At 38.2% G+C, this 14,834-nt stretch overlaps 1 protein-coding gene across 1 annotated transcript in view; it reads left to right on the forward strand.

Moving 5' to 3' along the window:
* Positions 1–14,834, forward strand: part of SRGAP1 (SLIT-ROBO Rho GTPase activating protein 1) — a 250,031-nt gene that overhangs the window by 171,087 nt on the left and 64,110 nt on the right. Inside the window, 2 exon segments of the mRNA XM_006192367.3 lie at positions 11,851–12,072; positions 14,058–14,159. Coding sequence (XP_006192429.1) covers positions 11,851–12,072; positions 14,058–14,159 — 324 coding nt within the window.

Raw genomic sequence — 14,834 nt, forward strand, 5'->3', positions numbered from 1 at the left:
GAAAATCAAACAGAGCTCTGGGGGTGCTTTTGTTGATGGCGTGGTCAGAAAAGCCAGGTGTTTGGGTGGAGACATGAGCCATTTCACTAATGCGGCGGGAAGCCCTCGTACTGAAGGACTGGCGAGATGACAGATATAGAGGCAGAGGTGTGTTTTGCAAGTTCAAGGTGCTCGAAGAGTAGCAAAGGAAGCCAGTGTGTCTGGAGAGGAGCGAGTGGGGAGGAGGGTGCTGGGAGAGAAGGGAGACAGAAGCCTGACCACTGAGGGGCCTTTGGGCATGGGAAAGGGGTAGATTTTGTTCTAAGTGTAGTGTGAAGCCATTGGAGGGTTTAAGAAGGGAAGTGACATCACCTGGTCTACATTTTAAAGACTCATTCTGGCATCTGGGTGGAAAACAGACTGAGGTGGGTGACTAGGACAAGCATGAAAACAGTGAGCTGTATCTAGAGTCCTTTGCAATTGCCCAGGCTGGAGGTGATGCTGGCTTGGCCTGGCGTGGTAGCAATAGACATGTGAGAAGTGATTGGATTCAAAATTTATTGAAAATAGAGCTAATAGAAAATGGAGGTGGTGGGTTTAAAAAAAAAAAAAGGATAAAAATGACTCCTAGGCTCAGGTCTTGAGTAACTAGGTTAATAATGTACCTTTTACTGAGATAGGGACCCTGGAGAGAAGCAGGTCAAAGGGCAGGGAGCAGCAGTTCTGTTACGTACGGTAAGATTGAGATGCCCATGGGGCATCTATGTGGACAGCATCCTCGATAGTATTAGGACATACAGGACAAGAAGAGCATGTCAGGGTTATGTGAGAGTCGCCATAACTGTCATGGATATTTATTGAGCTCTCACTGTGTGACAGGCAGGTTTCTAAGCATGATCCCATCTGACCATAACCTTGTGAGGTATTTTATAGACTAAAGGGACTGAGGCTTAGCTACTCTGGGTAACTTGCCAGAGGTTACATAACGAGTAAGTGGTAGGTTTCAAACTCAGACATTTTAATCTCCAGATCTAAATAACCCAAATATAAGTAAAAAATGGTTAAATGTGCCAGATAATTTTCCGGTTTTTAAAAAAGCTGGATTTTTAAAAAGAGCAGCCTTAAATTTAAAATGTAAACAATTCTCAAATGATACAACTTAAATAAGAATTTTAAAAGAAATGGTACACAATTGGTGGTGTCATATTCAAAAAGAAATTGAGGGCTCTTAGCGAAAATGACACTCCATGTTCGTTGACTCACTTCTGAGGCAATCAGAGTGTGACTGTGTACATTCTAAAATGGCCACTTATTTTGTAGGAATCCAATTTGCATATATAGTGGTGATCCTAAAAACCATTAAGCTTGACCCTTCCTGGTAAAAAAGAAACTGATTATTATGCAAAGGCACCTAGACTCCTTTATGCTCTGTGAGCTTATTTAGCAAAATACGTTTTAGCCTGAGCTGTCTAATAGTCAGAAGAGTTGTGATACCTCTAGTGAAAAAAAGTTAAGACAACATTTTAATGCACAGTTTTTTGTATGTGAAAATGACATGGAAGATACTAAACGTACCTTGATTAAATCAGATCATCATAAATAATCAAAGAATTCAAGTTGAGACCTTTTTTAAACCTCCAGTCTCCCTTGGATTCTACTCAATTCAATATCTTTGTCTCTTTTATAAATTTTGAGTAATAGATGATGAATGGATCTATTGATATAAAAAAGTTATATAAATTTTCCATAGAATTTGTTTTAAAACTAGTCTTTTATTATTACAGAAGCAGTACATTCGCATTGTAGAAATTTAGAAAATACTATAAGCAAACAATAAAATGATCACATTCTTACCACGTGAGATTGTCACTATTACAACATAGACTTTTTCCCTCTGTGTCGACATACGAAATTTCCAGACCAGTTCGAGAGTATAAAATCACATTTTACTTACAGCTTTTCAACTCGCTTTTTTCAGTCATTGATCTCCATCCTTCCTTTTCAGAAATTTTTTATCTGATCTAATAACCAGACCACATTCCCATTTGTGACCCCCAAAAATGTTTCTCAGCTGGTGTGTCTAGACTAGACCCAATTTAGGATTATCCATTGCATCTGCATGATGTGTCCCTTTAGTCTTTTATTATCCAGCCAAGTCCCTTGTTGAAGAAACAGTTGTTGGGGAAACAGTAGTTCTCAGAAAATCTCAGCTTCTCAATTTGTCTGATGATTTGTTGTTGTGTTATTTAGCCCATTTCTCTATCCCTTGTATTTCCTATAATGCAAACACTGTATAAAAGCTTTATGGATTCAAGTTAAACACTTTGCAATGGAATGCAGCATGGGTGGTGTTGCTGCCTCTTATGTAAATATGTAACAACAGTTTAAAAAAAAGTATGTAACAACATCTGTTTAACCCACCAATAGTAATACTAAAATTGATCACTAGCTTATGGTGCTATAGCTCTGATTCCTCCATCATGTAGTTAAGGTTTTTTTCCCTTGCAACAAACTATGGATATTCCAAAATCTCTTGAATTTGGATTTTATTAAATTGGAAATTTGGAACTCAGCAACATCTGGGCGATAATTTACTTTTGGTCAACAGAATACTTTCTTAAAGTACAAATTAATAATGTAAATTAAAGGGGAATAGCAATTTAAGAAAATACTTTCAGGCGTTTCAGACTATCAGTTTACATATATATCATTGACACCCTGTTTAATGGAATCAGTCCTCTTGTTAATTACTACAGGTCTAAAAACTTTGATAATGGAACACTTTGATAGTTTCCTGTAGATTTAGAAGAGGTAATACTATTTTTTTTTTTTCATTTAAAAATTCCAGTCTTTATCCGTGTTAAACTTCACCTTTACCTATCAATGTTAGTTTGAATTAGCAGGGTTCTCTCTCTCTGAGAAATGGCTGTCAATGTAGGGAAGCATTCTGTTTCTAAATAATGGTTTAAATGGATCTCTACTGGGATTTATTTCTAGTAAATCTTAAATTCTTCATTGTGCCTTGTGATCAATAAATTAATTTTATGATGAACTTCTGCACAGAAAACAACACTTTTATTAACTTAAATACATGAACTTCATAAAGTCCAAATTAAAAATATTAGAAATCAGATTTCTAAAGTTTATTTTGGGTAATATAGTAAAGAAAGTGATGGCTTAATTATTAAGCAAATATTTACTCTTATTTCAGATGGAAATATCTGAATATAGTATACCAAACAAGGTTTAGCCATTTTTGGATACTCCAAATACTGAGTTATCTCTAGGGAGAAAGGAAGGTATTGCAATTGGTGGAAGGGATTCAGGGGACTGCTGAAATATAGGCAGTATTTTATGTATTTAAAAGCATGCAGTTGTCCCTCGTATCCACGAGGAATTGGTTCCAGGAACCCCTATGAATATCAGATCCCAGGATGCTCAAGTTCCTTGCAGTGAGTCAGTCCTTTTGTATCTGTGAATATGGAACCTGTGGCCATGGAGGGCTGACTATATATATGTTTTGCACTTACCTGTAAGTATGGCATATTTTATATTTAGAAACAGAAAAAGTAGAGAGTTATAAAAAATGATAAAGCCATCCCTTAAATATTTTAATCTAAAGTATACCAATATACTTGCACTTGCCAGTTTTTAAATTATGATTTATCTCTTTGTACAGAGTTCTGAATGGTCAATTTTCCTTTATGCAGCCACACCCATTGTGTATTATCTATGATTTCTACTTTTGGGTTTTTTTTAAACATATATAAGAAAAAATATTCTGGATATTTACAGTATTTTCGCAATCTTGCACAATTGGCAATTGTGCCTAATTTGATAAAAATTTTGTTTACTCTTAAATCTTTCCATCAACTCCTTTCTCAGTATTTTATGTTTAGTATTTAATTAAATTATAATAAATATAAGTGGCACAAATATTATACAGTCAACTCTTGAAAGTGTACAGACTAATTGTTTGAGCTGAAATGTGCAGGAGTATTAGAGAGGGCCTATTAGCTGTGTATGTTCACAGTGCATTGGCATTGGTCGTTATGCTTTAGAGCAGGAGTTGACAAGCTTTCTCTGTAAGGGGCCAGATAATAAATATTTTAGGCTTTGTGAGCCTTATGGTCTCTGTCCCTGCTTAAATCTAATGCAAAAGCAACCATAGATAATAAATAAGCTAGTGGTTGTGTTGCGTTCAAACTTCATGTACCGTATCAGGCCACAGGCTGGATTTCATTCACAGGCCATACCATAGTTGGCTGACCTCTGCTTTATAGAATGAACTGAATGTTGGTTAATCCAGAGTGTCACCTAAGCAGAAGGCTGTCAAGACGGCTTCTCTCTGTCTGTGAAGAAAGTTCTAAGTAAATTTTATTTTGTAGAATAACAGTCTCTTAGTTTGGAATCAGGTGAACAAAGTTAATTTCACAGTGAGGGTTTTATTATGTCATCCTAAACAATTAATATGAATTCTAAGAAATACAACTATTGGCCAAAAGAAATTAATCAGTTTGGGAGACTAAAGGCATAATTATAGGGGAAAATAAATTGTAGTTTTGTCAATAATAGATTTGGTATCTGCAACCGTTAATATCCCCAACATTAAGTGCAGAAGAGACCATAACTAATTATTCTGTAAGAGTTAGGATGTATTACAACCAGAAGAAAAATCATATAGGCAACAAATATTTGCGACGGCTGAAATTTTTCAAGTGATTATGATTTGCTAAGATAAAAGAGGAGAGAGTGTAAGTTCTAATGCTAGGGATTTCTGATCTATAATCATATTCACTATTCAGTAGATCTGGAATTCTTAAAATAGCTGGCTTTAAGATTGCAGAACTGGTAATGTCACCTTTCAGTCCAGTCCCACACTTAACCCACCCTCAAAAAGCAGTCAGAGAAACAAAATCGTCAACAGGAACACTCTATCAGTGCTTTGTCCCTGAGCACCTGCCTCATAATAATAAAGTACTTGTCATCATTATAGTACAGTTTCACAGTCTTCAGTTACTTCTTGTAAAAGTTTGCATGTCACTTTGAAGCTTGAAGGATGAGTCTGTATTACTATTATGGAATGCTGACATAGAATAATCCCCTACTCCAAGGGGATTTTCTTGGTAGAGATTTCTGTCATATGTTTTTTATTAGCTGTTTATACAGAATGAGATTGAAATTAGATTATGTCATATACCGCATGCCATGTTTATTTTATCATTTCTAAATAATCAGCTGTCCTAAAGCTTTTCGCCTTATCCTTTTGTCGCTAGGCACATGTGTTTAATTAAAAAGCAACTTACTCAGAGTTCAGATTTTTCTTAATTAGTTTGACTTTCCCCCCCGACTACTTAATAGTATTCAGCTTTATCCATACCTGCCAAATTTTAATATTGTTGTCCCCATTAGGCCTGAACTCTTATCAGGAAGGTTATGGAGCAGTCATGTTAAACGGGTTAGCAGAGTGTAGTTATCCTGTAAATTGATTTATGCATGTTTTTATCTCTTTGTGAAAGAAAGGGTATTTAAAAATTGAAGTGAGTTGGAGGACTAGAGTAAATGGCTTTTTTAAAGTTCCTTCCAATGGAGTAGACCATGGCCCTTTGATAAAGAAACTGCATCCGTGTGGTTTCCACCTGCTGCAAAGGCTATGCTTTCTGTCTCCAGAGCTCTCTTTTCCATCCTGGCTTTACCTCTGAATGGAAGATCATCCTCAGGCATGATCCTTGGGTTTCTTTCTCTTGGTCCTTTGCCTTCAGTACTATCCAGTGGTTCCTAAATTTTGCCTTGGTCGTCTTCCTGGGCTTCAGATTTTCATATCCACTGCCTGTTGGACGTCTCGAACCAGACGTCTGTAGGCATCTTGAACATTTGGTCCTGTCGTCCTCCTCTTCCTCCACACGTGTAACAGCTGCTTCTTACCCATTTTTCACACCTCAGAAAATGGCACCACTTTCCACCCCGTTGCACAAGCCAAAAGCCCAGTTTTCTCATTGCTCACATACAAATATATCAGCACATCTTATCATCCCTTCCTCCAGAACTTCCCAAACTGGCTATTTCTCATTGTCTGCACTCAGTCTCCTAGACAAAGCCTCTTCATCTCTTCCCTGCACTTATATCTCCCAATTTACCCCTGAGAGCTTCTGGTCGAGAATTTATTCATTCTTATCCCAAGCAGCCAAAGTATTTTTTAAAGTTTTATAAATCAGACCTGTAATCCCTATTTAAACTTCTTCATTAGAATAAAACCCAAACTATTCACCAGGACCCTATGTGAACTGACACCCACCTGCCACTCAGTGTCATCTTCTCCAGCTTTGCCCTTAGTCACCATGCTTCAGGTGCATTGGCCTTTCTGTTACCCAGACCCATTAAGCTTTTTCTTGCCTGGGGCCATTCTCCTGTTGTCCAGAAGACTCTTTCTCCCTGAGCTTTACAAGACTCATTCCTTCTTTTCATTCCTGTGCACCCAGCTGCCTGTACAAAAGAGCAGCTCCCTCTCCCCCTGCACGCCCTGTCTGTCTGTTTTCTCCCGTGTACCCCCCGACCTGTATTGATGGGGGCTTGCTTGCTTGCTTTGTTCTCTCTCCTCTCCTGTAATTTGACTCAGGGCAGTTATACAGATTTGGCTTGGGGGAAGACTAGTCTAGCAGCAGCTCCTCTGAAAGAAATGACTGGGTGGGAGCTGTCTGTATTAGGCAACAGATGATGGTTCAGCCTTCTCATTGGCTGGGCATCTGCAAGTTCAGCTCTCCCTCTTCTGTTTCCTACTTTGTATCCATTCCTATCACACAGATGTACCATTTTGACCTTTTCATTGCTGAAGAGAAACTCAGAACAGGTTTTACTAAATGCTCGGCTGCAGTTGTTAAAACAGCAGCAAACATTAAATTGTCAGCCCTTTATGAACCATCAGGAGCCCAGAAGTGAAAGCAGGTCTGTAAGAGTTGCCTACAGTTTAGATACCCAGTTCAGTCCCACCAGATCCCTGACTCTCACAAAATGTGTTGTTTCCAGGGTGAAGTACTGAATAGCTAGAGAGGAAACTAGGGAAGGGCAGAGATACTTACATAGAAGAAATCAACTTCTTCATTTGACATCTACCGTAAAAGCTCCAAACATAGTTGTTTTTGGCCTTTGTGAAAGCCACCCATGGTCTTGTGAAAGCTGTTTTTGCAGTTTGTTTGCTTGAGTTGCACTATGTTTTCAGAGAAACTCAAAACAAAGGGTAGACCAAGTCTTTACCCAATATCCATGGTTCTGGAATGGCCAAAGCCAAGCTTATAAGAGCCAGAGAGGGGCCCCACAAGAAGAGAGCATGGAAACTTCTCAGGCCGAGGCAAGAGTGATGAAGTTAAGATAGAATACTTCGCAGGAGTTCCGTCCCTCTTCATTCTCATGACAACTGCTTGATTCCGGAGTCACACGTGGGCTTGGGGCTGCCCTCCAGCCACTTCCTGGGCTGCCCTGAAAATAACATGGGCTGTTACTGTTCTGGAAACTTACGGATAGGACTTGTTTCCTGTAGAGTTCCATTATGGTAATAATCCCATCTAAGTCCAAAGTTCCACCCTACACTACGGCTTCTCATGTTATAAAGTCTATTTCAAAAAAAATTATCGCCCTAAATAACCATGATCCAGTTATACGTGACATTATACCCACCGTATACTTGAATCGACCTCTCAGCTGTTGGAACAAGAGTTAAGTATGTCAGTCCTCAGTACCTAGATTTCGTCTTCATTTCTGATACTATTTGCAACCCTTTTGCCTAAGGAAATTAGCCTTACTGTGGCGATTTAGATTAATACCTCGTGGAACCTATCTTGGCAGCTCTTAGGATACTTTAAAATATATATATACCCTTTGGCTTCCAACAAGTCTTCCCTTCCCCATTTTAATCCATAATTTTATATATCCATTCAGGGTTTTTTATCTATCCGAACAACACTGTTTTGTTTTCATAAGATATTTTGTTGGTTTCTTATGTATTTTCATCATTAAATGCACTCGGGTTATAATTCAATGCTTTGTGCAGAAGCTGGCTTTTCATATCGTCATTAATAATTCATAAGCTCCATAGAATTACTTGAGGCCTTTTAAACCAAGTATCTTGAATCTTAACATATCCAGTGTCATTTTAGCTTCCAATTTGGAAAAAAAAAAAGATGATTGTGACAGGTTGTGCTGTCTCAGGAGACCTTGAATAAGAATTTTATTCCTGTTTCTTGTTTCTTTGAAAGTTTAGGATGCTTAGAAAGCCTGGAGTGTAGAAAACACTGCATATCACAAGCAACAATGTCATGCCAGTTAAATGAACTCACAGACTGATAAGTACTGGTAAAAGTTAGAGAAGGAAATTTTCCATCCAGGCTCATCACAGAAATCTCCGAAGTACTCCAAGCCCAGAAGATACCCCGGGGAGGCCCCTGGGTTGGTACTAAGCCATATGCATGCTTATCCTCAAATTACTAGGAAACTACAGTAAAATCAGGGGAGTCTTACTGGGACCAGACCCACTAAATTTGCCTGGCCGCACTGGGTGAGGAAACATGCACTGGTACTTTTGAAATCCTGGTATTTACTCCCCAAAGAAGCCACACTTAGAAATTTGAGGAGTGAACTGTTTAAGTCTGGGAATAATGAAAATTTAGTATCTAATTTTCAGAGCTGTAATTCAAGTGGATAGTTGGGGTTGAATAGTCTTTCTTTTTCTCTTTTCTTCATTCTTTTTCCCTTTCTCTTTTAAGTTGAAAAGAGACTTGGTTTTTGTAGCGGGGAGAAAAGGCTTTTCTCTGGGTTGTTTCTTTCCTCTCAATATCCATTTTCTGTTAAGTCCCGTTGGGATCCGTTCTCATAAAGTAAAGCAGCTTGTGTGATCTGCTTCATTAGACTCAAGTTGAGTCTGCCTTCTTTCAGAATAGTAGGGTGTTTTGAAGCACTGGTACATCTCAAAGAAAGGAGGCCGTTTCCTTTACAAATTCATGTTTTTGTAAGATGAGGTGTTGCTGAAAGAATACTTTTTCAGTCCCTCTGATGTGTATAAAACTGCTACACAGAACCATTATGGATTCTGAGTAGTTAGAGGAATGAAAGAGAACTTGGCTCATGTGAGCCGAGAATTTTCTAATTAACTGAAAATCATTTCCTATATTTGGGTGAAGCTGATTGCACTGGAAATGTACTAATGTGGAGACTGCTGCATTTTACAACTGTGTTTTGCTGGTATTTGTAGTTGTGATGTAACAGCTAGTTCCTGCTCTTTTTAAATCAAGTGTTCTTTGTTTTCCAGTTTTATACCTTTTTTTTTTTTTTTTGACGTATAGGCAGTTTACAATGCTGTGTCAATTTCTGGTGTACAGCACAATGTTTCAGTCATACATGTACATACATCCATTCCTTTTCATATTCTTTTTCACTATAGGTTACTACAAGATACTGAATATAGTTCCATGTGCTATACAGTAGAATAATAAAGCATTCTTTAATCAGATCAATTCTCTGGCCTGCTTGGAGAAAGGACAAGGTTCAAGACCCTTTTATGAGATTATTTTAGTGCCGTGCTTCTCAAACTTCAGTGTGTGTATGAATCACCTGTGGAGTTTCTTTTTTTTTTCCTCATTTTTTCTTAGTGGAGGTACTGGGGATTGAACCCACGACCTCGTGCATGCTAAGCATGCACTCTACCGCTGAGCTAGACACCCCCCAACCCCACCCCGGATTTTTTTTTTTTTAACTTCAGGTTCTTATTTATTAGAATCAGGAGTAGGGCCCACGAGTATGCATTTCTAACAAGCTCCAGCTGATTGCTGCTAGTCCCCAGACCACACTTCGAAAAACAGGATTTTAGAATATGTTTATGTAAAAATCCCAAATTTAAACATTCTGAAATTGGAGTGTGAGGGTGAAATTAAATGTGCTGGCATTTCTAAGGACAGGTGAGTGAGTGGATTTGTTCCTTCTTAAAACATTAAACAGTTTGCGTTCTCCGTGGCCCTTTATTACTCTTGTAGTAGCAAACTAATGAACAGCTTATACTTGAATTTGTTGAGAATGGAGGTTATATTTTATTTCCAGGCTTCATACTCCTGGAGCCTGGCAAATTCCCAGGCATCTGTAGATGGCCAGTTAGTGAGTTGAATTGGATCAAATTGAATTGATTGAGCTTCATTAGAACAATATAGGGATGACCTCATTTGGTACCTTTAAAACCACTTGTTTCCTCTTTAAGAGATTTATATTGCTTTATGTACAGATTTAAAATTCTGTCAGTAATTTGTAACTGACCCATATCTAGAGTCACATTCTTTTTAAAATAATATTCTCTTAGAATGCAATATGAAAAAAAAAAATACAAGTTAAAGGTAGTGCACTAGATTCTAGAAGTCTAGAGCCCTTTTATATTCCTATGAATACTAAGCAAAATTCTATCTCTAGTTAAAGGTCTTTGGCAATCATTTCTCGTTTAAAAATTTTATTCTAGAGATAGGGAAGGCATTCCTGGACTGTTTTGGCAGATCCAAACCTGTTCTCAGTTCTGAAACAGTACAGGGTATTGTCCTCAGTAAATGATACAAGTATCAAAATATTACAGTTACTATGTTTGCATCATAGAAGGATTTCAGTAAATCACTGTGTCACTCTCAGTACGCATGAACGAACTTGAATGCGTTTTATCATTTCCTTTCAGTATTTGATTTTGCTTCTTTTATTTTTTAATAGCTTTATTGGGATATTAGTCACATACCATACAGTTCACTCATTAAAAATCCACAATTGGCTTTTATCATATTCACAGAGTTGTATACACATAGCCATAATTTTAGAACATTTTCGTTACTACAGAAAGGAATCCTGTTCCGCTTAACCATCACTCTTCCAATTCTTCATCCCCTGCCCTAGGTAACTGCTAGTCTACCTTCTATCTCTATAAATTTGCCTATTCTGGACATTGCATATAAATGGAATCATACAATGTGTTGTCTCTTATGACTGGCTTCTTTCACTTAGCAGAATGTTTCCAGACTGATCTTTGTTGTAACATGTATCGGTACTTCATTTCTTTTTATGGCTGAATGTTTTATTTCCTTTATCCATTTATTGATGGATATTTAGGTGCCTTCCAGTTTTCAGTTATTAATAATGCTGCTGTAAACATTTATGTACAAGTTTTTGTGTAAAAAAAAGTTTTCATTTCGCTTATATACATGCATAGGAGTGGAATGGCCAAGTTATATGTTAGCTCTGTGTTGAACCTTTTGACAAACTGCCATACTCTTTGTATGTGACTGCAGCATTTTACATTCCCATCAGCAACGTATGAGGGTTCCAGTTTTTCCACATCCTCCCCAGTCCTTGTAGTTATCTGTCTTTTTGATCGTAGCCATCCTAGTGATAACTCGTCGTGGTTTTGACTTGTGTCTCCCTGATGACTAACAATGTTGAGCATCTTTTTACGTGCTCGTTGGCCACTTGTATATATATTTTTGAGAAATACCTAGCAGATCCATAGCTCATTTTTCAGTTGGGCTATTTGTCTTTTTATTGAGTGGTGAGGATTCTTTATATATTCTAGATACAAATTTCTTAGCAGATTGCATGATTTGCAAAATAGTTTTCCCATTAAGTGGGTTATCTTTTTACTTGCTTGTTCCCTTTGAAGCACAGAAGTCTTCAAATTTGGTGAAACCTAAATTTATTTTTTCTTTTGTTGCTTGTGCTTTTGATATCATATCCAAGAAATCCGTGCCGAATGCAAGGTCATGAGAGTTTACTCCTAAAAATTTTATAGTTCTAGCTGACATATTTAGGTCTTTGATGCATTTTGAGTTAATTTTTATGTATGGTGTTCTTTTATTTTTTAAGTGCTGTGATCTTGGCTACCATGCAAGTCTGAACAGAGCCCTGAGAACGTATCTCTCTGCGGAGTATAACCTTGAAACCTCCAGACACGAAGGCTTAGACATTATTGAGAATGCAGTTGACAATTTGGAGCCCAGGAGTGATAAGCAGAGGTTCATGGAGATGTACCCTGCTGCATTCTGTCCGCCAATGAAGTTTGAGTTTCAGTCTCACATGGGTGATGAGGTCAGTAATTGATTATTTTAACACTCCTGGATTGTCTTCTTCACATATGTTACTCTCCACCTGTTGTACCCAGCACTTGTAAGAATTCCCAGTCGTTTTCTCACTCCTGCCTTTGCATGAGATCTTAGCATAATACTCTGCTAAGACCTGCCACTAGCACCTTTTAAAGCAAGAGTGAAACACCCCAATGCCTCCAGAGGCCAAAGAGACAGAGGTGCAAACTCTCTTGAGTGTAAGCATTAAACTGTTGCAGGGAAGTGTAAGAGTTCTTCCTCTACATCAAGACATTCAAATTTAAGTTCAAGACAAAACATTTTGCTGGCCCAGTAGAATCTATCAGAAGACTTTTTATCATCCTGATTGAAAGATCCTCATAAAGAAAAACGATTATAAGTGGCAGAAAAACGGAAGAGAGGAGAAAAGATACACAGCATTTTTTTAAGACTCAAGTTCTCTCCAGATTGGTAAAATGAACATTAGAAATGATGTGTTACATCTTAGGTTCCTTATATATGTGAATTTAGCTTTCTGTCCTGTTTTATCCAAAGGAAAAAAATGCATTTAAACCATTTATGAGTTTCAGTGGTATATTTATTGTCTGTGAACAGGCGAAGACAAGAAGAACCAATTAGTGGAGCACGCTGCATAGCACTTGGTGTCCCAGCTGTGCAAAACAGCACCCAGAGATTTAAAACTCAATTTTAGCTTATTGTGGTGACATTATGTTTTTTAAAATAGATGTGATTATAATTTCCATGGCAGATTTCTGTGATGTTGTAATTTTTCTGGAACACCTGATGTTAAGACTTATAAGATATATATGTATGTACCTGATGCATTTCTAACCCAACTTTATTTTTGCTTGATTTGATAAAGTGAATTACTTGACTTAAAATGGTAAGTGGTTTTTGTGCCAAGAGCACATGAATGTGACAGGGGAGTGGCTTATCCCACCCAGAGTTATGTTTTTAAAACCAAATGGTTACTGTTTAATTTTTCAGTTATGGATACGTTAAACACAGAATGATAAAATGTCACAGATGAGTGATTTCAATTGGGTTAATAGTTTTTACTTTTGGGGGGTGCTATTATTATTTTAATATAGCAAGTCTGCTGCCCTTTTTTATGGCCAGTTCCGCCAGGAAGCAGTCATCTCTATGATGTTTTAGAGACTTCATGAAAGGAAACCCCCATTTGTCAAGACCATTTCTCTGACAAGGAAGATGAGGAGAAACTGTTTGTTTCTGGTGTGATTTTAAAATAGTTAAAAGGCTCTAATTTGGATCTTTCCATAATTGGGATCGTGACCAAAGTATCATTCTACCAAAGCCTAAGACAAGTGGCCTCTTCAGTTTCGTGGTCTATCACATGATTTGGCTGACATTGGCAAGACAAGCCGTGGTTGCAAGATGTTAAAATAGTTACTCACTTTTTTTGAGTTCTCACTACCTGCCAGGCAGTGTTCTAGGTGCTTTACGGGCATCGTGTCATTTCATCCCGGCACCAGCCTTACGGTGTAGGAGCTCTTACTGTCCCCATTTTACAGGTAAGGAAACAGGCTTAGTGACTTACAGGCACCCGGCTGACTGTGACCAGCAGGCTCTGCCTGCCCCACTTGTGCCTGCGCGACGGTGCACTTGGATCACCCCTCCCACTCTGCCCCCGCCCCGTGGTCGTTCAGAATTCCACGAGTGAGCCGGCAGCATCAGAGTTCTGGCAACTGCCGCGTTTTTACAGGGGTGCTTCCTACAGCTGCTCTCTTCCCAGTTACCTCCAGGCCAGGCAGCTGCATTCTGCTCTTGCCACTTAGGTAACAAGTTCATATTTAAAACTGAAGTTTTGAGGCAGCAGTTAAAAGTAAAATATGTGGTTGGAATCTTGAGGGGATCCGTGGGATTCACGCAGCCTTTAAATAGGAGAACCGTGCCTCTGGAGGTTGGCTGGACGGCGCCCTGTTGTGACCGTGGTTTCTGATTCCCCATCAGGTGTGTCAGGTCAGCGCGCAGCAGCCGGTCCAGGCGGAGCTCATGCTCAGGTACCAGCAGCTGCAGTCCCGACTGGCCACACTCAAAATCGAGAACGAGGAGGTGAGCACGCTCTCTGCCCCACAAGTGATCTGAATTCTGATGTAAACTGGAAGGCATTTTCACATGACCTGGGCAAGTTAACATTGTAACTGTAGTCACATCATCATGCATTTTCAACTAAATCAGGGTTCCTAAAATACTGCTTATAGAGGATAAATGCAAAGGTTCTTTAATGAATGAATACTGTACCAGAGATTTGCCGCATACACCTGTAAATACACCTTTTATTCATAAATTCTTAAATACTGAAAGTATTTCCCATAGATTACCAAATTCAACATGGGTGTCCAAGAACATACATGAATGTGTGGAATGAAACTTTTGACTGACACATTCATTTAACCCTAACTTTTGAGATTAGTACTTTTTTTTTTTTAATGTTTCTTTGTGTTCTCTAGATTTTTGGTAATGAGTACGGCACTGCTGGTGTTCAGTGGTACAAAACTCATATTTTGAAATAGTACTTGAATGGAAGTATTAAACTGTTTATTTGCTGACATTAATAGATTTCAATGGAAAGAATGTAAAATGTGAATTTAAATATATGTTGAGCCAGAAAGTAGTCGTACAATTCAGCTGCCTGTTTCTGAAATTAATTTAATTGGATCCATGTTCTCCTTAAATGAAACTATGAACCACAGGTATTTATTGTATTAGTCAAGGCTCTCAACTGTA

This window comes from Camelus ferus, chromosome 12, assembly GCF_009834535.1.
Source record: "Camelus ferus isolate YT-003-E chromosome 12, BCGSAC_Cfer_1.0, whole genome shotgun sequence".
Classification (NCBI taxonomy): Eukaryota; Metazoa; Chordata; class Mammalia; order Artiodactyla; family Camelidae; genus Camelus; species Camelus ferus.